General features: G+C 39.7%; 2 protein-coding genes across 3 annotated transcripts in view; one reads left to right on the forward strand and one right to left on the reverse strand.

Annotated features, from left to right (window-relative positions):
• The window catches only part of SNW1 (SNW domain containing 1), a 34,163-nt gene extending 24,942 nt beyond the window's left edge, over positions 1-9,221 (reverse strand). For both annotated transcript variants that reach the window (XM_044229907.1, XM_044229906.1), the window contains exons 1-2: positions 9,161-9,221; positions 3,897-4,050 (exon numbers count right to left, since the gene is read on the reverse strand). In XM_044229907.1, the coding sequence (XP_044085842.1) occupies positions 3,897-4,050; positions 9,161-9,174 (168 nt within the window). In that variant the 5' untranslated portion in view covers positions 9,175-9,221. The remainder of the gene's footprint in view (positions 1-3,896; positions 4,051-9,160) is intronic.
• Positions 9,222-9,315: 94 nt separating this feature from the next.
• ADCK1 (aarF domain containing kinase 1) overlaps positions 9,316-22,888 on the forward strand; it is a 154,112-nt gene continuing 140,539 nt past the window's right edge. Inside the window, exon 1 of the mRNA XM_044230319.1 lies at positions 9,316-9,706. The gene's annotated coding sequence lies outside the window, so the exon portion shown is untranslated. The remainder of the gene's footprint in view (positions 9,707-22,888) is intronic.

Genomic DNA, 22,888 nt, shown 5'->3' on the forward strand with positions numbered 1-22,888 from the left:
AAATGTAAAGAATTTTTTTTTGAATCAGATTTTAATATCAGATTGGTTCATGTTCCATGAGAAGCAAATAAAGAGAATAGGAAAGCCCCAGAAATGAGTTCACCACATTTCTTTTTTTTTTTTTTAAAGATTTTATTTATTTATTTGACAGAGAGAGAGATCACTGGTAGGCAGAGAGGCAGGCAGAGAGAGAGGGGAAGCAGGCTCCCCACTGAGCAGAGAGCCCGATGCAGGCCTCGATCCCAGGACTCTGAGATCATGAACCAAGCTGAAGCCAGAGGCTTAACCCTCTGAACGCCGAGGCACCCTCTTCTTTTTTTCTTTTTTTAAGACTATTTATTTATTTGACAGAGAGAGACACAGCAAGAGAGGAAACACAAGTAGGGGGAGTGGAACAGGGAGAATCGGGCTTCCCGCCTAGCAGGGAGCCTGATGCGGGGTTCGATCCCAGGACCCTGGGATCATGCCTTGAGCCAAAGGTCTGAGCCACCCAGGCACACCTCCACTCATTTAATTCTTGTGTTTCTTCAACACCTCATATTTTCACATGGAAAAAATTCAAGTTTAACAAGGTTAAGTGATTTTCCCAAGATGTCATAGCTAGCATATGCAGCACCTGAACTCAGATCTTATGACTCTAAAAAACTTTGTATTTTCTACTGAACTAAAATTCCCTTCTTTTAGTTCAAAATAGGTCAAGTCATACTATTAAAAAATGATAGAAAAAATATTTTTAAAAATTTTTATTTAAATTCCAGCTAGTTAACATACAGTGCAATACTAGTTTCAGGAGTATTACTCAGGGATTCATCACTTACATACAAGATAGGAAAAAATATTAAAATCAAACACTTAGAGGAGGTTTGACAAAAAAAAAAACCCTTATGAAAATAACAACTTAAAAAAAAAAGATTTTATTTGTTTATTTGACACAGTGAGAGAGAACACAAGTAGGGGGCGAGGAAGACAGAGGGAGAGGGAGAAGCAGGCTCCCCACTGAGCAAGGAGCCTGATGCAGGGCTTAATCCCAGGACCTTGGGATCATGACCTGAGCCAAAGGCAGATGCTTAACCAACTGACCACCCAGGTGCCCCCAAAATAACAAATTTTATAAGAGCTTCTCCTTCAAGAAATATTCCATTAGATCTTGAATATGTGATTTCCTAGGTATAATATGCTGACCTGCTGAAGAAAAATTCTGACATTTTTAAAAACAAATAAACAGGGGTGCCTGGGTGGCTCAGTGGGTTAAGCCGCTGCCTTCGGCTCGGGTCATGATCTCAGGGTCCTGAGTCCCGCGTCGGGCTCTCTGCTCAGCGGGGAGCCTGCTTCCCCCCCCCCCCGCCTGCCTCTCCATCTACTTGTGATTTCTCTCTGTCAAATAAATAAATAAAATCTTTAAAAAAAAAAAAAAACAACAAATAAACAATAAAGCCAAGAGAGACATTTTCTTATAAACTGGGCAGAAAACTGTTACAGCATTCCCAAGAAAGGTGCTACCTGTACCCAGGCCATCACCGTGACACATGCTCAGATTTGCTGGGGTTCTTGAACTATAATAAGCACTTCAGAACTGTGGATGTGGCATTATGCAGTCATTAAGCTTGCCAGAAAATCATAGCTTTTACTTTGAAAACTAGAACAAAATGCTCTCCCCACAGAACATTCACTCCCCTACAGAAGCATTCACAGTATTTCCAGATTAGCTGGCCATTTTGGTTTGATTTTCAAATAAGCTGTTCTGTTCCACCAGGATATATGAAACCTTTCGTCAAGTAAGATTTTAAAAAGTTAATAGTCCCAGGGCACCTGGGTGGCTCAGTGGGTTGAGCCGCTGCCTTCGGCTCGGGTCATGACCTCAGTGTCCTGGGATCGAGCCCCACATCGGGCTCTCTGCTCAGCAGGGAGCCTGCTTCCTCCTCTCTCTCTGGCTGCCTCTCTGCCTGCTTGTGATCTCTCTCTGTCAAATAAATAAATAAAATCTTTAAAAAAAAAAAAAAAGTTAATAGTCCCCCGAATGTCATAATGCTGAAATGGAAATAAGGAAGAGATTTCTGTTGTATGTAAAATGATGCCTGCCACCCCCTACCCTATGATCTGTTGAGAGGCAAACAAAGAATATCAAGCATCCCTCCAAAGAGATGCACTATCCTTCTCTGATGATGTGATAATGCCAATCACTACCTTTTTGCCCCAGATAAGAGGGCATTATAACCTCCTTGATAATCTTTTATTTTGTCCTGCTTCTCACAAATTACACCATCAGTGAAAACAAAAGCAATAACAACAATCCCATAGTAATTTTAGTAAGGCTGGCCTTCACACATTAGAATTAATAAGGTCTAGAGGAGAGCTGAGGAAAAATAAACAAGGACATTTTTTTTTTTTTTAAATGATTTTTTTTTTTTTTAAGATTTTATTTATTTATTTATTTGAGAGAGACAGTGAGAGAGAGCATGAGCGAGGAGAAGGTCAGAGAGCGAAGCAGACTCCCCATGGAGCTGGGAGCCTGATGTGGGACTCGATCCCGGGACTCCAGGATCACGCCCTGAGCCGAAGGCAGTCGTCCAACCAACTGCGCCACCCAGGCGAACAAGGACATTTTTTTGAAGACATGATCTAATTGGGAGTTTGTCTTCAAGGCTCTATAGAGTGTTCTGGTAGGTAGGGAGGGATGCTGAACATGGGAGAGACTGAGAATACAGATGGCATCTTGTTGGGTGCAAAGCAACAAATTTCAGTCCAATGAATACTTAGTTTACTAGGATCACCCCTTGGAGACATACAAAAAAAGGTAAGGGCTCATGCCCTCCACATTTGTTAGGTAAAAATCACAACCATGAAAGGATAGAATGTAACAAATTTCACAAAATGAAAATATGTGGGTATAAAAATGAATGGTATAAGAACAGAGAATTTTAATAGGGCAGGGACATTCCTTGGGAAGTGGAGGGAGAAAATTTGCAGGAGTCAGAAGGAATATTCAGAGATGGAGAAGAAAAAGGCTTGATCAAAGAGGACGTGGTCTTGGGGAAGCAAAATAGTGAAGTCTCAAATATTTGCTTTTCTTCCTAAATGAAAAAGGTGGTCAAACATGGGAATTCTGCCCTGGAATCAGGGAAAGGAATATGTACTGAACTGCAGTACAGGATAAAGAGTAACTGAGAGGACAGGTACTGCCAAAGAAGTTTGTTTTCTGGGAACAAGCTAGAGATTTAAAAAGATTTTTCCAATTTTCTTCTTTCTCCCTCACTGCCTCCAAACCAACCATCAAATTCTCTTATGCCTTCTTAAAAATGTATCTAATCCATATATTAGACCTATATAAACATTCTCAAACTGAAGACAAGAAAACAGATGAAGAGAGGTCAGGATGTGCCCAGGATCCCACAAACAGTAAGCAGCATAGGTATGATGCAAAACACTTATTTTTATTTATTCTTTTAAACTTCTTGCCAGTGCTTTTGCCACTATATTTAATGGGAAGGAAATCAGAAAAAGATATGCTGCTGGAGTTTTCCCCAGAGGAAGGCTGTCTCTGCAGGGTTATGTAGCATTGTGCATTCAAGGAGAAGGGAGGGAAAGGCACCTGAACATGAACTTGTTCTTCCATTTTCTTCTCCCATTATTTTCCATATGCAGTAATTGCTATATTTATAGAGGATATGTTAGTTTCTTTTGTACAAGTTTAATAGTTGGACATAAGAAGACACATAAGCAGGTACAATAATATTGTGATCACAAAGCAGTGATAATAAGCAAGAAGAAAAAGATCAATGCCCTGAGGGGAGTATATGTCTTACGAACTCACAACCAGGATTTCTAGCATATTGGCATTCATATGCAGAAGTTCTAGGGTTTAAATTTATTCTACAAGGGTCAGCACAATTACTTACCTCTAATAACCGAGGTATCCAGCCCTTCCGGTACCCGTACGGGGGAGGTTCTCTTCGGGAGGAGACCAGTGAGGTCTGTCGTGATCTCTGGGATCTTGCCTTTTCTTCAGCCTCAAGCTGGTCCTGAGATAGCTGAGTAGGTGCAGGTAAAAAGCTATAAGCAAAGATGATAAAAGTCAGAATTTAAAAAAAATTCTTACATTTGATCATTGTAATTTGGCCATCAGAGACTTTTACCATAACACTTTTTCCCTTGAGCAGAAGGTCAAACATTGCAATGATTTTTGGCAGTATGAAATATCAGTCATTTTATTTTGTCTGGTAAGAAATAAGTACTCGGAGACATACAATAAAAAACGTTTGACTAGGTGCCCAGAATAAAAGAATTAATAGATAATTCATGTAACAGATAAACTACTGAGTATACTTCGACATTTCCTTTCCTATAACAAGCAAGGAAGCATCCTCAATTACCCAAGGGATAACTCCCTAGTATATGGTTGCCTTAGTGTCTTTACTATTTTCAGAGTCCTTACTTTTAACTGGTTTACTTTTAAGCTTCTTACTTTTAACATTTTAGTGTCAATACAAAAAAAATAAGGATCAGCACTGAATGTAACAAAGAGATGGATAAAGGAAAATACAAGTTGCGTATTTAAGTGTGTTTTCCCTAAAGTATCTAGTTTAGAAGGCAATTTAACAGTTAAGAGGTCAAAGATTCAAAGCAGAAATTCTAAAGATGAAGTTTGTTATTCTTTAATCAAAGTAGCCCTTTCTACCAAACAATTCTTTGCAACTTTGTAGTATGATAAATATTATTACCGATACCCCAAAGTACCATAAAAGGATCCCAATAAATGAATACTTTTAATGGGAAAGTTAAGGTTTCTTTGTGATTCTTGGCTAGTAAGCATATCTGAGTAAACAACAGAACTTATTTATTCAATATATTGATCACTTGGGTGCAGGTACTGTGCTAGGCAGGCAATGAGACTATAAACTGAGAAAGACAGGTTTCAGTTTTGCAGAGGAGAGACAATCCCTCATACAAATCCGTAATTACAAATTCTATTAAATGATGAAGGAAAAGTACAGAGTGCTAATGACAACATATATAAGAGGGATCTAATCCGATCTAGAGTTGAGTACTGTGATGGTTAAGAGCCCAGAGTTCAAATCCTACCTATGCCAGTTAGTAACCCAAATAAGTTACCTATCTCTCTGAACCTGTCTCTAATCTGTAGAGACAGATCGAAAGACTACCTACCTCACAGAGCTGCTTTAAGTACTAAATGAGAAAATCTATGAACCCCTTGGCACAGTGTCTAAATACCATTCAATACATATTTGATTATTCAGAGCTCCCCCAACTTGGGTTAGTTGCCCCCACCCATGCTCCTACAAGACTCCCTACGTACCACTACTAAAACATCCACCTTATTCTATCAGAATCATCTATTCATTTACCCTTCTTTTTCTCACTAGACTGAGCAACTTACAGGACCTAACTCTCCAGGCATTGTCTAGCTCACAGCAAGGGCTGCTTAAATGTTTGTAGAACTAAATTCATGCTGCCCTTCGCATTCACCATCTTTGTGTCACTACAACGGCCTTCAACCATCTCAAGATCTTCACATTTGCTATTCCATCTGCCATAAAATATTCTATTTATTTAAGAACATTCTTTCCTGGGGTGACTGGGTGGCTCAGTCAGTTAAGCTGCTGCCTTCGGCTCAGGTCATGATCCTAGGGTCCTGGGATCGAGCCCTGCATCAGGCTCCCTGCTCGGTGGAGAGCCTGCTTCTCCCTTTCCCTCTGCCTGCCGCTCTGCCTGCTTGTGCTCTATCTCTCTGTCACATAAATAAATACAATATTTTTTAAAAAGAACATTCTTTCCTATATTGCTTTTATAGAACTTTTTTATGAACTTTTCCCCAGTTCATTCAATCATTCATTTTATTTATTATTTTTAAAAAATTATTTTTATTAACATATCATTTATTATTTGCCCTAGGGGCACAGGTCTGTGAATCATCAGGCTTACGCATTTGACAGCATTTATCATAGCAAATACCTTCCCCAATGTCCATAACCTAACCACTCTCTCCCTACCCCCCAGCCCCAGCAACCCTCAGTTTGCTTTGTGAGATTAAGAGTCTCTTATGGTTCTTCCCTGTTCCAATCCCATCTTGTTCATTCATTCATTTTTAAAGATTTTAATGAGTAATCTCTAAACCCAATATGGGGCTTGAACTTACAACCCCAAGATCAACACTCACGTGCTCTACTAAGCCAGCCAGGGGCCCCCATCCTAGATCTTTTAGTCTTTCCTTCTTAGCATTCATGTCTCTTCTCAATTATACCTGCCCCCAGCTGTTTTCTGACCACCTCATCCAAAACAGTACTCCACCCCACACATTCGAGTCACTGTGTCCTTTTATCTTTACCTTATTCCTAGTAATTACTATCTGAAATCGTGGTTTGTTTGTTTTTTTTTAAGATTTTATTTATTTATTTGTCAGGAAGAGAGAGAAAAAAACCACAAGGAGGGGAGTGGCAGGCAGAGGGAGAAGCATGCTTCTATCTGTGCAAGGAGCCTGATGCAGGACTCAATCCTAGGACCCTGGGATAATGATCTGAACAGAAGGCAGCCACTTAACTGACTGAGGCACCCAGGTGCCTTGAAATTGTATTATCGATTTGTTTACACACACACACACACACACACCCCTATATATATAGTCTGTCTCCTAAAATCTAAGCTCTTTGAAAATAAAGGAGTTTGCTCGACTGATTTAATACTGTAAAACCAGCACTAGAATAGTGTTCGGCACATGGGAGACCTTGGACAAATACTAACTGAATGACGAATGAATGGATGGATGAATGGAGTCAAAAGTTTTGAGCTTCTATCATAGTTATATTCAGTACACCGCATATATCCAATACATAGGAGGGATACAAAGACGGTTACAAAGAAGCCCAAGTATTCACTTATTTTCTCTTTTCTTTACCTTCTGCTGGAAGAACTGGTTACTAATATGATCAAAAGGTAGGCAGCCTACAAAAGCAAAGAGTTCAGACAATCCAATAAATAGGTAACTTGGCCTGGATTAGGGTCTGAACATACTCTAGCCTTCCAGAGGGTCTTAACTGTGCTGTTCCTTGTAAAGGATGACATTCCCACAAAAAGGCACATTCCTGTGGTGGCAGGGTAGGGGCAAGGAGTACACAGTGGGCTGTAGGCTATATACGCAAGCAGAAAGTCTACCTCAGTAGTTCTCAACTGGGGGGTAAAATAACTACAATGTAGGTATTTGACAACTTCTGGAAACTTTATGATTGTCAAGACTTGGTGACAGAGAATGGAAAAGGGGTGGGGGTGGGGCTGCCACTGGCATCTAATGGATAGAGGCCAAAGATGCTGCTAAATATCTTACTATACATAGAACAGCCCCATTCCAGAATGAATTATCCAGTCCAAAACATCAACAGGGCCACTGCTGAGGCATTTTAGTCTACCCTTTCCCCTTCACCAAATAAAGCATATTAAATGCAGGTGATATAATTAGATATATAACCCCAAATACACTTGAATTTAGAGACCTAAATCAGTATGACTTTAAATCTTTTGTAACAATAACTGGTGACACCAGTACTGTAACACATCAGTATGTCAAGTCCCTGCTGTTAACTAATCCTTGGTAGATCTTAGAGATAAATAACATTTCACTTGGAATCAAATCAACCAGAACTCAACGAAATCAGAAAACTATGTAGTTCCCAAGGGTAGTCATTTAAACGCTGCACTCTGCCACTGCAATTTTAAGCACACAATACCCACAACATCTCTGTTATTTTTCCCCGTGTCCTTTTCAAATTCCACCTTTTCCACAATACCTTTCCTCTTAACTCTGGTAATTTTTGCACTTAAATGTTTGCTACTTGTAACATTTACTAAAGAAACCTCCCTAGTCCATTCAACTTAGTTTTCTAAAAGACTTTGTTTATTTATTTGAGAGAGAGGGAAAGAGAGAGAGGCAGAGGTAGAGGGAGAAACAGACTCTCCACTTAAACAGGGAGCCCAACCTCAATCCCAGGACCAGAGCCGAAGGCAGATGCGTAACCAACTTAGCCACCCAGCTGCCCCAGCCATTCAATTTATCTAATCTAATTCTTTTGCACTTAAGCTTAGTATTACACTGTGAGTATTCTGTGCTATTCTTTATTTCATATCTGTATGCCTTGTACCCCATCTTCCCTGCAAAGACTGTTGGATTTCTTTTTTGTATACACACAATCCCTAGGATTGAGCAAGGCACCCAAAATGAATTCCCCCGAGAATTTTCTGAATAAAACATTTTGTGGGACTCATAACTGTCATCAGCCAGGAAACACAAGTGTGAAGAGAATCAAGCGTGTTTAGGGAGCTCAAGCTCATGTCCTAAAACGATTACTTTCTTTACAACCACCCCTGACAACTCAACTTTTCCTGCTTGCATTCGCTGGTAAAGTTTTTCTACTTAGATGGGGCAACAAGGTCGCGGACTAGTAGGAGTTACGTAACCCTTCGGGATCTCCCAGTTAAACATCTTTTTCTCAAAGGCGGGGACCACTTTACATGCGGTTACCAAGGCAACTGCGAACAGCAAAAATCTGAAGTGGTTCTATCTACGGAAGAAATTCTAAGGTCCAAAGTTAAAGTAGGGAGCAGCGGCGCATTAGTAGACAGTGGTCATCACCGTGACTAATTTAAAGATCTCTGTTCAGTGCGCCCCCCGCCCCCGCCGCCTTTGTCAGGAATCCTTGTTTCGGGGCACAGGCGAGAGTTCGGCTGACACTCGGCGGTGAGCCGGGCAGTCGGCTCCCGCCGCTTCACTTCGCCCAAATAAACCACTGCCCTCCACACCCCCGCTGTGTCCGCCTGAGCCGTGGACCGGACGGAGCGCTCTCCACAACCCCATGATGCTCAAGCGAAAACCACGTGCGGCTCCTTGGCATCTGAGGCAGGAGAACTATTCGCCACGCCGAGGCTTTCGGCCCTAGTGAGAGAACGAACTCAACCCGGGAAACAGCTCAGGAAAGACCCCAGCTTCGGTGAGGCCTAGTCGCCCCGGAGGCCGGCAGGAGTGCCTAGCCGTAGTCGCGGCCCACGTTGCTCTGTGTCCCGAGCCAGGTCAGTGCCCGGAGACAGTGGGCAGAGAAATGAAAAAAGTGGGTGCTCCCAGACCCTTCCGTATCGGGGACCCCCATCAACAACCCACCTGGTGAGCGCCATCTTCTTCCGCTTCTTCCAGCGCGAGCGACAGCACCGCGGGGCGGGTCTTTCCCCTTGATGAGGAGGGGAAAGGAAGAAGTCCGCGATGCGCAGGCGCCTCGGCCGAAAGGCCTTCTGGGATTTGTAGTTCTTTGGACAAGAGTACGCTTCGATTCTGTTTTCATCAGACTGAGCGGTTATGAGATAAGGGTTCAGTTAAGAAAGGCAGATGCATCCCTCGTATAGTGTGACAAAATAGGGCGTTCCCTAGGCAAAATAACGAAGGTGAAATGCCTTTTAACATGCTTATTTTATTCCCCACTCAGTCTCATTCCCGGATTGTAGGGATCTCCAGTCCAAGAGAATCGGGAAGAGCAACGTTAAATAAAAGGGTGACTGGGTTTTAAAACAACAGGAAATCCTGAGACTGTCGAATGGAGAGTTTGGGAACGCTCTAAAAACATTCACACTCGAAACTTTTCTTTAAACGCTGTTCCCTAACTCCACAACCCACCCCCAAAACTCTCTCCTGGGGAGGTATTGTGTGATCTTGGTAAGTTACCTTTACAACACTTCTTCTGGGTATTATGTTTTGGTTTTATGTATGTACTTGTTTTATATTATGTGTTTTACATAGATTATGGGTTAAGCATAATCTTTGATGAACTGGTAGGATAAATGAAATCTGCTTATAAATACTGGAGAGAGGGAAGTGGGTGGAATATAGATGAAAAGAGAACAGCTGTTTTTGATCACTGTTGAAGCTGGATAATGGGGAAATTATCCATTGTGTGGATAATTCGTCACACTAACACGTTTGACATGTTCCATGATAAAGCGTAGATACAAACTTTTAGTTGCAGTGTAGCACACATACGGAAAGGTGCATACACTGTAAGTGTACGGCTCTTTGAATTTTCACAAACCAACCACACTACTTTGAGCAGCAGAAGCAGCATCCCCTATCCAGGATGACTCAATTTCTGGTGACAAGATGTTGTAGGTTCATCTAGTATTTTTTCTACTCCAGACTTGGAATCAGTCATTTCTCCAAGGAGCCCTCCTTTAAGTGGGAAAGTGATATTTAGAGAAAACGATTTGGATGCTACAAATGTTCATTGTTATTGTGTTGATTATTGTTTGTAAGCCTTTTTTGGACTACAGATCTAAAAAATTTAGATTTACACACATTTTTTGAGAAAATGCATCATGAATTTTTATTAGTATTTTCAATGCAAATTTAGGATTACACAGACTTTACTTAACTTTGATTTTATATACATATCTCTTCTGAAAATCTTGGTACCTAATGACTTTAACATAATTACATATGGCAATAACTATTAATTATCCTAATTAATTAATATAATTGCTTTATCCTACTGTATATATAAAATCTTTCAGAATAACATTACTGAAATGATTACTAAACATATGCTTAATGATAATAGTTTCTGCTTTTTTTTTTTTTGGCAATTCTTTTTGCCCTTAGAGTATATTTAGGTGTATATAGTCAAATTGCACTGCTCTAAAGTGACTTAGGGAGAGGTGCACCTGATTGGCTCAGTTGGTAGAGCATTCAGCTCTTGATCTCAGGATTGTAAGTCTAAGCCCCATGTTGGATATAGAGATTTTTAAAAAATAAATAAATACAGTGACTTGGAATAGTTCCTCTCTGTGGGATAATGCCACTAATTTGCTAGTCAGGTTTATTTCTTTTTCCTTTGAATTCTTAGACATTGCTTTAAAAAAAGTTGTTTTGTGAAACAGTTTCATGGTTTCAAAGCCAAAATTTACCAAACAGGTAGTACATTTAGGGAAGTCTAGATTCTTTCCCTGACCCTTCTGTCATTTCCCCTTCCTCTCCCTATAGATAATCTTTAAAAAAATTTTTATGGTTTATCCTTTCACTTAAAAATATACACAAATACATATATATTTGTATGCTTCTCTTTCCTAGACAAATGGTAGATACTGTACACACTTCTCTTCACCTTCCTTTTTTCACTTATTATGATATCTTTTATTTATTTTTAAAATTTTAAAAGATTTTATTTATTTATTTATTTGACAGAGATCACAAGTAGGCAGAGAGGCAGGCAGAGAGAGAGGGGGAAGCAGGCTCCCTGCTGAGCAGAGAGCCTGACACTGGGCTCGATCCTAGGACTCTGAGATCATGACCTGAGCTGAAGGCAAAGGCTTAACCACTGAGCCACCCAGGCATCCCACTTATTGTTATATCTTGGAGATCACTGTTTGGTAGAATATAGAAATCACACTGGAGATTTTGAACAGAGAAGACACATGATCTGATTTGTTTTAAAAAGATCCTTGTGACTGCTGTGTTGAAAATGGACTCCAAGAAGTAAGGAAGGAAAGAGGGAAACCAGCTGGGTGGTTTTTGTGGTAATTCAGGGGATAGATGCTGATGGTTTAGGGAGGGAGGTAGTATTAGAGGTAGTAAGAAGAGATTGGAATCTGGATCCATTTTGAAGGTAGAACTAACAAATTTTAATGATAGAATTGATGTGAAGTATGAAAGAGAATAATCAAGGATGTCCCCAAGGGTTTTTGTCAGAGAAATTAGAGGGGTGGAGTTGCCATTTACTAAGATGGGAAAATTGCAAGAGGGTCATGTTTTTGGAAAAGATCAAGAGTTTAGTTTTGAACATGTTACATTTGAAATGGTTGTTAGACAAAGACAAACCTTTAAAGATATCACGTATGCAGTTGTATATACAAGTTTGAAATGTGGGGGGAAAGGTTTGGGTTGGAGACCTTTGGGGTTAGATGGTATATAAATTGAATGAGATCACCTGGGGAGTGAGTATAGTTACAGGGGAGAAGCAGTTCAAGGGAAGATTGGTGAGATGAGAAACCAGTGAAGGAGATTGAAAAGTAATGGCTATAGGTTTGACCAGTGGAATTAATGAAGACAAAGCATCTGTCTTTTCTTTGGGTCAGAAACTATAAGATTGTAGGCTTGAGTTACCAATATTTATATATCCTGGAAGACAGCAAGAGCCTGTGACAGGAAAGAATGAAGCCACTATGCAAGAAAGACGGAGTCTGAAAGGGTAAAGAGAAGGATAAGAGACTTGAGAGATGTTGAGATCTCTGACAACATCTTGGGAGTTCCCGGATTCAGCAGTGCGTGAAGACTGTACCATACTGAATTTTTAAATTTTTATTTATTTATTTATTTAGTCATCCTGAATTTTTTAAATTAAGTGAGCCAATGAATTATTTTGTTGGCTTTAAGTTGGTTTGAGTTAATTCTCTATCATTAACAATGGAAAGGAGTTTATACGATATTTATTTTCTGTGCTCCAATAATACTTGTTTTTCTCCCAGTCTTAACATTTATCACACTTTATAGATTTTAATGGTTTGCTTCACTACAAAGAAGATTGAATATCTCTTATCTCCTGTGCCTGAACAATCTTGGGCAAGTCCTCTACCCTCACTGGATATAGACTCCTTATCTGTAAAAGCATAGAGTGGGACCAGATAATATCAAAGATCCCTTCTACTGTCAATATCCTTTTATACTTGGTACTTTTTTCTAGGATTTTTTTTTTTTTTCTTTTTCAAGTAAGGTCTATACCCAGTGTGGGGCTTGAACTCACAGCACTGAGATCAAGAGTTGCATGCTGTACCACCTGAGCCAGCCAGGTGGCCCCATTTTTTCCTGGGTTTTAAACCTCTAGATAAAGAGTTTTAAAAATCTGCCATCCTAGGAACTATCAATACACACAACTTAGATGAATCTGAGAGCCATTATGCTGAGTGAAAGAAGCCAGTCTCAAAAGATTACATATTACATTGGTCCTCGAGCAATGCAAGCATTAGAGACATTGACCCTCCGTGCAGTCACAGATCCTTGTATAACTTTGACTCCCCAAAAACGTAATTACTATAACTTCTTGTGAAATAAAGTAACTTAAAACTTACAATGTGGTAAACTAGAGAAAAGAAAATGTTATTTTTTAAAAAAGATTTTATTTATTTATTTGACAGAGACACAGCGAGAGAAGGAACACAAGGGTTGGGGGGAGAAGGAGGGAGTGAGAGAGGGAGAAGCAGGCTTCCCGCTGAGCAGGGAGTCCCATGGGGGGCTTGATCCCAGGACCCTGGGATCATAACCTGAGCTGAAGGCAGTCGCCTAACAACTAAGCCACCCAGGTGTCCCCCAAAAAAAGTTATTAAGAAAATCATAAGAGGGATGGATGCCTGGGTGTCTCAGTCTGTTAAGCATCTGGCTTTGGCTCAGGTCATGATCCCAGTGTCCTAGAATCAAGCCCTGAGCCCCACAGCAGGCTCCCTGTTCAGCAGGGAGGGAGCCTGCTTCTCCCTCTGTCTACTGCTCCCCCTGCTTGTGCTCTCTTTGACAAACAAATAAGTAAATATTTAAAAAATCATAAGAGATAATACACTTACAGTACTATACTGTACTGTCTTAAAATAGTACACCTATTTTAATTAAAATCCACCTGTAAGTGGACCTCATGGGTCAAACCCATGTTCAAGGGTCAGCTGCATTTATGACATTCTTGAAATGATAAAATTTCAGTGACAGAGAACAGATCAGTGGTTACCAGAGATTAACGGTGGGGGCAGATGTGTTTGGCGATGATGGAATTGTTCTGTATCTTGATTGTGATGGTGGTTACATGCCTTTTATACATGTGTTGAAATTCCTAGAACTGTATATCAAAAAACTCAGTTTTACTATATGACAATTTAAAAAGCTGGGTCTTGTTCCTACTGCTCTGCTGTTAGAAAGGAAATGGAAAATGAATTCATTTTCTATTGTCAGGTAACAAATTACTGTGAACTTAGTGGCTTAAAACAACACCCATTTATTAGCTCATATTTCTGTAGGTCAGAGGCTGGCACAGTCCATCCCCGAGCCCTTTCTTGTTATTGGGAATTTAGTTGCTTGTGGTTGTACGGTTGAGGTCCCTGTTTTGTGGTGTGCCGTCAGTAGGGGCCACGCTCACTTCCTGCTGGCCACTCTCCACCCCTTTCCATTGTGGATATTTGCTGGGCACATCTCCTCCGACTTTCTCTTCCTGCCTCCAGACTGAGAAGACTCTCTGCTTTTAAAGGGCTCATTGATTAGGTCAGGCCCATCCAGAACCTCTCTTCATCTTAAAGTCAACTTTGCCCTATAATGACATATTAACACCCCAGGGATTAATGTAGGGCACGTATGTAAATGCTGGGCAAGAAGGAGATCTTGGGATAGGACTTAGAATCCTGTCTGCTACAGGATATAAGCCAAAAGCCGGGGGTGGTGGTGGTGGTGGTGGTGGAAGGGAGGAACCCACCTTGTTTGGGTAAGCGCAGGATTATCAGTCACATCGTATAGTTTAACAAGCATGATCTAGGAGTCTGAAGATATAAATTCAAGCTATAGCTTCACCAATAGACTGTGTTATCGTGGTCAGTGACATGATATGGACCAGGAGTCTTCGAAGAAGGGTCATGGAAGAATTCTTGAGATGTTTTCGGTGCAAAAAGGTTTTATAAAAGCAGAACAGGACCTGCTGGCAGAAAGAGGGTCCCTGTGATTGTGAGTGATTGATTATATACTTTCAAGTTGGGAGGTTACAGATAGAGGAAAGTTCCAAAGAGATTTTCATATGTTAAAGAAGATTTAGGGATCCTGGAGGTCTGGCTATAGCCAAGCTAAAGTTGCCTTTTGCCTCTAGCAAAGCATTAACAGTGAGACAGTTGTGAGTTCCTGGAGGAGTGCCATGCTCTGTCTGTCTCAAGAATTTATCAGAGGGCTGCAAGTTGTGAGGAAATTTAATTTTATCTACATGTCTTTTGCCTTTGTTCTCCTCCTCAGTCAAGACACTTAACTTTTCTGGGCCCCAATTTTATCAAACTTAAAATGCTGATCATGTTGCCTGCTGTATATATATCACCAAGGGATTTGGGGGACTTAATTGGGGTAATGTAGGTGAATATGTTTTACTCAACTCTAAAGCACTGTGTAAATATATATATATATAGCTATTACAGTTAATATTTTGGTTGGCATTGATCTGCTTTAACCTCTGCTCTAGGAATGTATTATTTCTAAAAAGAGAATAAAAGAGGAGCAAATTAGAGAAGGTCCCGGAAGCCAAGATCAAGGAGCTTAGATTTAATTCAGCAGGTGATTCGGAGCTGAAGGAGGACTTAAATAGAGGGCTGGGTCACAAAAACTGTCAAGAAAGACAGTTCTTAAGTCAGAGTGGGTTTCTATGGTGATGAGAGACAAAGGAGGCGGCTGAGGGCAAGGTTAAAGTAATTAACATGGGAAGTCGGTAAGGTACAGACCAAGACCTGGGATGCAGGATTGAAAGAAAGGGGCGGAGAAGTGCTGCTACCATCCCCTCTCCTTTCTTATAGAGGCACATTCGTGTGAAGCATTTCTGCTAGTGGTGGTTTCGCACTGTCCCTGAGGTATATAGATTCGAATAGCAACTGGCTTTAATAGCAATCTTGACAAAACATAATTAAGAAGGCAAATCTACTGCAAAAGCAATATGATATTCTACCCCAAGGCCAAGCGCTTTATTCAGTTTTGTCGGGGATGGGGCTTGCGTTCCACTCTGGTGGATCTTCCTTGCAGCATTCATCCCTCATTATCGCAGGTAATTAGCAGCTGCCTGCACAAAATAGAGAGCCCCGTGAAGCCCCCCTCACCCTGTGGCCAGGAACTATCAGCTCACTCCGTGTATTGGAAATAGAGGGGGCATGCACTCTCAGATAAGTTGATAACTAACTAGCTGGGACTCTATAACCACAAGTGACGTGACTTAGGAGGTGGTAGGGTTGGAGGGGTTAAGCAGATTCTGGGGTCAGCTTCCCCAGGCTCCTCTCCCAGCTCCCTCAGTTGCTTGCTGTACCTCCAGGACATGCCACTCAACTTCCCTCTCTGTTTTCTAACTAGCCAAAAAAATGGGGAGAGTAAGTAGAACCTATTTTCGTAAAGTTGTCAGGACAATGAAATGATGAAACTCACGTAAAGTGCTTAGAACAACGTCCAGTTATCTTGGCCTGAACAACATAAATTAAGCATCTTGAGCCTCACATTTTGCATTCGTAAAGTGAGTTATTAAGTTCATTTTTAATTAAGTTTATTAATTTTATTTCTAGGTTACTGTCTGCTTAACAGCCTCGTCTTCTATATGATGGATGTTTTTATTTATTGCATAAAATTTTATTTTATGTCTTGATGCCATTCTGCTTTAGCTGTTGATTGCTGCTTTATTTATATTCATTCTCCAGTGAAAAGTAGCGTTGCCCCACCTCCCTTTGTATGCCCTCTCAATCTTTAAAAATTTTGTGGAATCAAAGTATGTTTGTATCAAAGTATAGTGAAAGAGGCCAGACCTACAGATTACTTAGCAACTGTAAGAGAAAAAGTGTAACTTTATAATGGAGAAGTCTTGCCATCGTCACTAGTGTCATTTTTAGAAGGACAGTCTGACATCAGGTGATTCCCCAATTACCTGATCAAGTCAGACCTAGCTTCCAGTTCACAAGAAATTCAGGCAATAGAGGACAAGTTAAATAACATAAGGAAAGAGAAAAATCTAGAAGGCAAGACGTTCTACAGGACAACTGGCCTAGACTTTTCAAAATGTCAAGGTTATAAAGAAAAAAGTAATAAAATAGATGAGAAGAGCTGGATGAGACATAGCGAATGCACACAGAGTAAAAGCTTGATTGGATTCTGGTTCAGTTGGGGAAAACTGTAAAGATATTCTTGGGACATTTGAACAGATTTGAATACGGACTGGTATTACGTTATGGAGTTTTTGCTAAAAAATGTCAACAGTTGGGGCGCCTGGGTTAAGTGGGTTAAGCCGCTGCCTTCAGTTCAGGTCATGATCTCAGAGTCCTGGGATCAAGTCCCGCATCGGGCTCTCTGCTCAGCAGGGAGCCTGCTTCCCTTCCTCTCTCTCTGCCTGCCTCTCTGCCTACTTATGATCTCTCTCTGTCAAATAAATAAATAAAATCTTTAAAAAATGTCAACAGTTATTAAGATTTTGTTATATTTGTTATATTTGTTTTCTCTGTCCCTTCCTCTCCCCTTCTGTCGCCTTTACTATAAATGCGTGCGCGCATGCACACGCACATGGACTTATTGTTGTTGTTAAGTTGAACTGCTTGAAAGCAAGTTGCACACCTTTCATCCCCAAATCCTTTGGCATGCATCTCCCAAGAATAAGCACATTCTCTTACAGCTAATATCATCCTAAATGAGGAAAACCTGAGAGCTTTTCCTCTACGGTCAGGAAAAAGGGATGTTCACTCTCAACACTTTTATTCAACTTAGCACTAGAAATGGGTTTTTCATATACAGTCTTTATTACGTTGATGTATTCTCCCTCTAAACCTACTTTGTTTTATCATGAATGGATGTTGTACTTTGTCAAATGTTTTTTCTGCATCTATTGAAATGAACACATGGTTCTTATCCTTTCTTTTGTTAATGTGGTGTATCATGTTGATTGATTTGCAAATATTGAACGACCCTTGCAGCCCAGGAATAAATCCTGCTTGATCGAAGTGAGTGATTTTTTAAAAAATGTATTGTTGGATTTGGTTTGCTATTATTTTATTGAGAATTTTTGCATTTATCTTCATCAGGGATGTTGGCCTATAGTTCTCTTTTTTTGGTGGTGTCTTTTTCTGGTTTTGGTATCAGGATAATGCTGACCTCATAGAATGAATTTGGAAGTTTTCCTTCCTCTTCTTTTTTTTTTGGAATAGTTTGAGAAGATTGGGTATTAACTCTTTTTTAAGTGTTTGGTAGAATTTGCCTGTGAAGCCACCAGGTCCTGGACTTTTGTTTGTTGGGTGTTTTTTGATTACTGATTCAACTTCTTTGCTGATTATCCATCTGTTCCAGTTTTCTCTTTCTTCCTGTTGCAGTTTTGATAGTTTATGTTTCTAGGAATTGATCCATTTCTTCTAGGTTGTCCTGTTTGTTGTTTTTCATAATATTCTTTTATAACTTTGTATTTCTGTGGTTTTGGTGGTTATTTCTCCTCTCTCATTTGTGATTTTATTTATTTGGGTTCTTTCTGTTTTCTTTCTGTTAGGTCTGGCTAGAGGTTTATCAGTTTTATTAATTTTTTCAAAGAACCAGCTCCTGGTTTCACTGATCTGTTCTATTGCTTTTTTGTTGTTATTGTTGTTTTTGTTTTTAGTTTCTATACCATTTATTTTTGTTCTGTTCTTTATTATTTCCTTCCTTCCACAGGCTTTAGGTTTGCCAAGAGCATTTTCACAGACCTAGAACAAACAATCCTAAAATTTGTACAGAACCACAAAAGACCCTAAATAACCAAAGCAACCTTGAAGCAAACTTCAAGTTCTATTACACAGCTGTAATAATCAAAAAAGTGTGGTACACAAAAACAGATACACAGATCAATGGAACGGAATAGATAACCCAGAAATGAACCCACATCTATATGGTCAATTAACCTTCAACAAAGCAGGAAAAAATACCAATTGGAAAAAGATAGTCTGTTTAACAAATTGTATTAGGAAAACAGGACAGCAACATGCAAAAGAATGAAACTGAACCGCTTTCATACACCATACACAAAAATAAATTCAAATTGGATTGAAGATCTACTTTGCTACTTGAAACCTTAAAAATCCTGGAAGAGAACACAGGCAATAACCTCTTTGACATTGGCCATAGCAACTTCTTTCTAGGTATATCTCCAGAGGCAAAGGAAACAAAAGCAAAAATAAACTATTGCAACTTCATCAAAATAAAAAGCTTCTGCACAACAAAGGAAACCATCAATAAAACTAAAAGCCTACAGAATGGGAGAAGATTTTTGCAAATGACATACCCAATAAAGGGTTAGTATCCAAAATCTATTAAGAACATATCAAACTCAACACCTAAAACATAATAATCCAATTAAGAAATGAGCAAAAGACATGAACAGACATTTTCCCAGAAAGACCAACAGACACATGAAAAGATACTCAACACCACTCAGCATCAGGGAAATGCAAATCAAAACATCAATGAGATATCCCCTCATACCTGTCAGGATGGCTGAAATCAACAACGCAAGAAACAACAGGTATTGGTGAGGATGTGGAGCAAGGTGAATCCTCTTGCGCTGTTGGTGGGGATGTGAACTGGTGCAGCCACTCTGGAAAACAGTATGGTGGTTCCTCAAAAAGTTAAAACTACCCTATGATCCAGGAATTGCCATTATTTACCCAAAGAATACAAAGATCCTAATTCAAAGGGGGTACATGCACCCTGATGTTTATAGCAACATTATCTCTAAGAGCCAAACTATGGAAGCAGCCCAAATGTCCACTGATTGATGAATAGATAAAGAAGATGTAGTGTGTATGTGTATGTCTCTGTGTGTGTGGGGGGTATGCATATGTGTATATATATGTTGGTATATTACTCAGCCATATAAAAGAATGAAATCTTACCATTTGCAATTACTTGGTTGGAGCTACAGAGTATTACGCTAAGTAATAGTGTAAAAATAAGCAAAATAAGCAGAATAAGAGAAAATAAGAGCAAAAGAAGAGAAAGACAAAGTTCATAAAATTTCACTCATATGTGGAATTAAATAAAATCTTTAAAAAGAAAAAAGAAACAAAACAAATGAGCAAAGGAAAAAAGATAGAGAGAGAGAGAGAGAGAGAAAGAGGCAAACCAAGAAAGAGACTCCTAATGATAATGAACAAACTGATGGTTACCAGAAGGGAGGTGGCTTGGGGATGGGAGTGCACTTGTGATGGGCACCAAGTGATGTATACAAGTGTTGAATCACTGTATCATACACCTGAAAGTAATATGACACTCTTTGTTAATTAACTGGAATTTAAATAAAAACTGGAAAAAAAGCCCCCCCCCCAATGAAAACAACTTTTGTGCAGCAAAGGATACCATCAAGAAAACGAAAAGACAATCTACAGGATGGGAGAAAATATTTGCAAATTGCATATCTGCTAAGGAACTTATAGCCAGAATATATAAAGAAACACAGTTCAACCAGAAAAAGACAAATAATCCAATTAGAAGGCAAAGGATTTGAATAGATGTTTCTTCAAAGAAGATACACAAATGGCCTATAATCACACAAAAAATTGCTCAACGTCATTCGTTGGCAATCAGGGAAATGCAAATCACAACTCTGTTTACCAGGATGACTAAAATAAAAATGGCAGACAAAAACAAGTATTGATGAGGCTGTGGAGAAATTGGAATCTTCGTACATTGTAAAATGGTGCAGCCACTTTGGAAAACAGTTTGGCAGTTCCTTAGAAAGTTAAATGTAGGATTATCTATGACCCAGCAATTCCACTCTTAGGTATATAGCTAAGAAAATTGAAAATATATGTCCCGACAAAAACTAGAGCATAAATGTATACAGCAACATTTTTCATAGTAATCCCATAGTAGAAACAACCCAAATGTCCAACCACTAATGAATGGACAAACAAAATATGATCTATCTATCAAATAGAATATTATTTGAAAAAGGAATGTAGTATTGATACGTGCTAAAACATGAATGAATCTTGAGTAAGATTCAGAGCCTTCACTTTTAACACTAATTATAAATCTGGGGGTTCCTATAGCCCTCTTAACTTGGATAATTCACTAGAGGGACACACAGCACTCACTGGAAGTCGATAGTCTCATGGTTTGTTACAGGAAAAGGATCTAGAGTAAAATCCCCCAAGGAAAGAAGTCCATAAGACAGAGCCCAGGAGGATTCCAAATATGAAGCATCTGGTTGACCTCTCCCTGTGTAGCCAGGACAGCATTGTTCTCCTGGCACTGAAATAGACAATATGCAGGCAGTATTGCCAACCAGGGAAGCTCACCTGAGCCCTGCTGTCCAAAGTTTTACTGGGCCTGCATCATGTAGGCATATCTGATTGCTTATGTGGCTGATCTCAGTCTCTAGCCCCTCTAGATATCTATTGATAAACTGGGGGAGACCTAAAGCCCACACGAAATCACATTCCTGGTCTTTCTGGCCAGCCCCCACCCCAAGACTATTTGATATGGCTGGTCTTCACACTGAATCATTTTCAGGCCATCTGGTGACCCAAGACTCCCAAGCAAACAAAGATATTCCTATTAAGTATGTCATTTTAAGAGTTTAGAGATTACTCCCAAGAAGCTGAGGACAAAGGCCAGATCTCTGTGCAAGGTTAAATTCTAGAGTGCAGAAACCTTGGAAACATTATGTTAAGTGAAGGAACCCAATCACTGGACACCTGGGTAGCTTAACCCCACATGGGGCTCGGTGCTCAGCAGGAAGTCTGCTTGAGATTCTCTCTCTCGCTTTCTCTCTCTGCTCCTTCCCCCACTTGGACTCACTCTTGCTCCCTTTCTTAAATAAATAATTCTTAAAAAAATAAAAAGAAACCAATCACAAAAGGCCAGATACAATTCCATTCATTTAAAATGTCCAGAATAGACAAATGCATAGAAACAGAAAGTAGATTAATAATTACTAGAGTGGGGTGGGGGTGCCTGGCTGTCTCTGTCCATAAAACATGGGACTCTTGATCTCAGGGTTGTGAGTTCAAGCACCATGTTGGGCATAGAGCTTACTTAAAAAAAAAAAAAAAAAAGTTACCTGGGGCTTGGTTTGGGGGGGTGGAGGATGGAAAATGTGAGTAACTGCTAATTGGTACAGGGTTTCTTTTTGGAGTGTTGAAAAATTATATAATGCTGGTGGTGTCCCAACTCTTGTGAATACACTAAAAACCACTGGTGTGTACACTTTAAAAGGTGAATTTTATGGAATGTGAAATATAATTCACTAAAGTTGTAAAAGTGAAGTCAAGTAAAATGCAAAATTAATAAAATGAATAAAGTGAATCAAAAGTATGTTATACTATCCCTTCATTAATTTTTTTCCAAGTTAAATTTAGAATTATTTTGTTGAGCATGTCTTAAAAAGCTTGTAGGAATGTTTTTATTGAGTTTATCATGAATTTATTTAAAGCTGTTATCTTTACAGTTTTATGTCTCAGGAACACCGTTTTAGGTGTTGACTTATTAAAATCTTTAGTATCTTTCAATAACATTTTGAAGTTTTCTTTATATTGATTGTACCCATCTCTCAGGATATTGATTCCTGGGTATTTCATTTCTTTGTTATCATAAATGCAATCTCTGTTTTTATATTATTCCTAAATACAGCAGTAATTTTTATTAAGCAAACCAAAAATGTTCTGATAACCTAGTGATTTAGGAGTAGAATCAATGTTTCAGCTGTCGGTGACTTAATGTTAGGGTTCACTTGTATGTGGTGAAATGTGTTCCTACCTCTCCTTCCTGGGACTGAGCAGTCCTTTGGTTTGAGGTACAGGAAAGCAGCTTTGCTATCAGCGACTTCCCTCCTTGAGTTTAGAGACTTCCTGCTCAAAAGCACTTGCAAGTCCTGCTGACCCCGTTTCTTTTCGGATTTAATTATTCTTTTTGAAGGTTGGCTCCAACCTGAAGGGGATTTGAAACGTAAGGCTCCAGTGGGGGTGAAGCTTTAGACCCAAGATAACGATTCCTTTTCTGTTGAACAGCCTGGCGGGGGAACAATTTGCCCCCTGCCCTGAGCACTGTCATTTGTTTTGATCATTTTCATTCCCTATCAAGTGGGCTGCTGGCTCAGAAGGCAGCCATCTGATACCTGAAGTGACTCCTTACATTACT

This window comes from Neovison vison, chromosome 13 (assembly GCF_020171115.1).
Source record: "Neovison vison isolate M4711 chromosome 13, ASM_NN_V1, whole genome shotgun sequence".
In the NCBI taxonomy this organism is placed as follows: Eukaryota; Metazoa; Chordata; class Mammalia; order Carnivora; family Mustelidae; genus Neogale; species Neogale vison.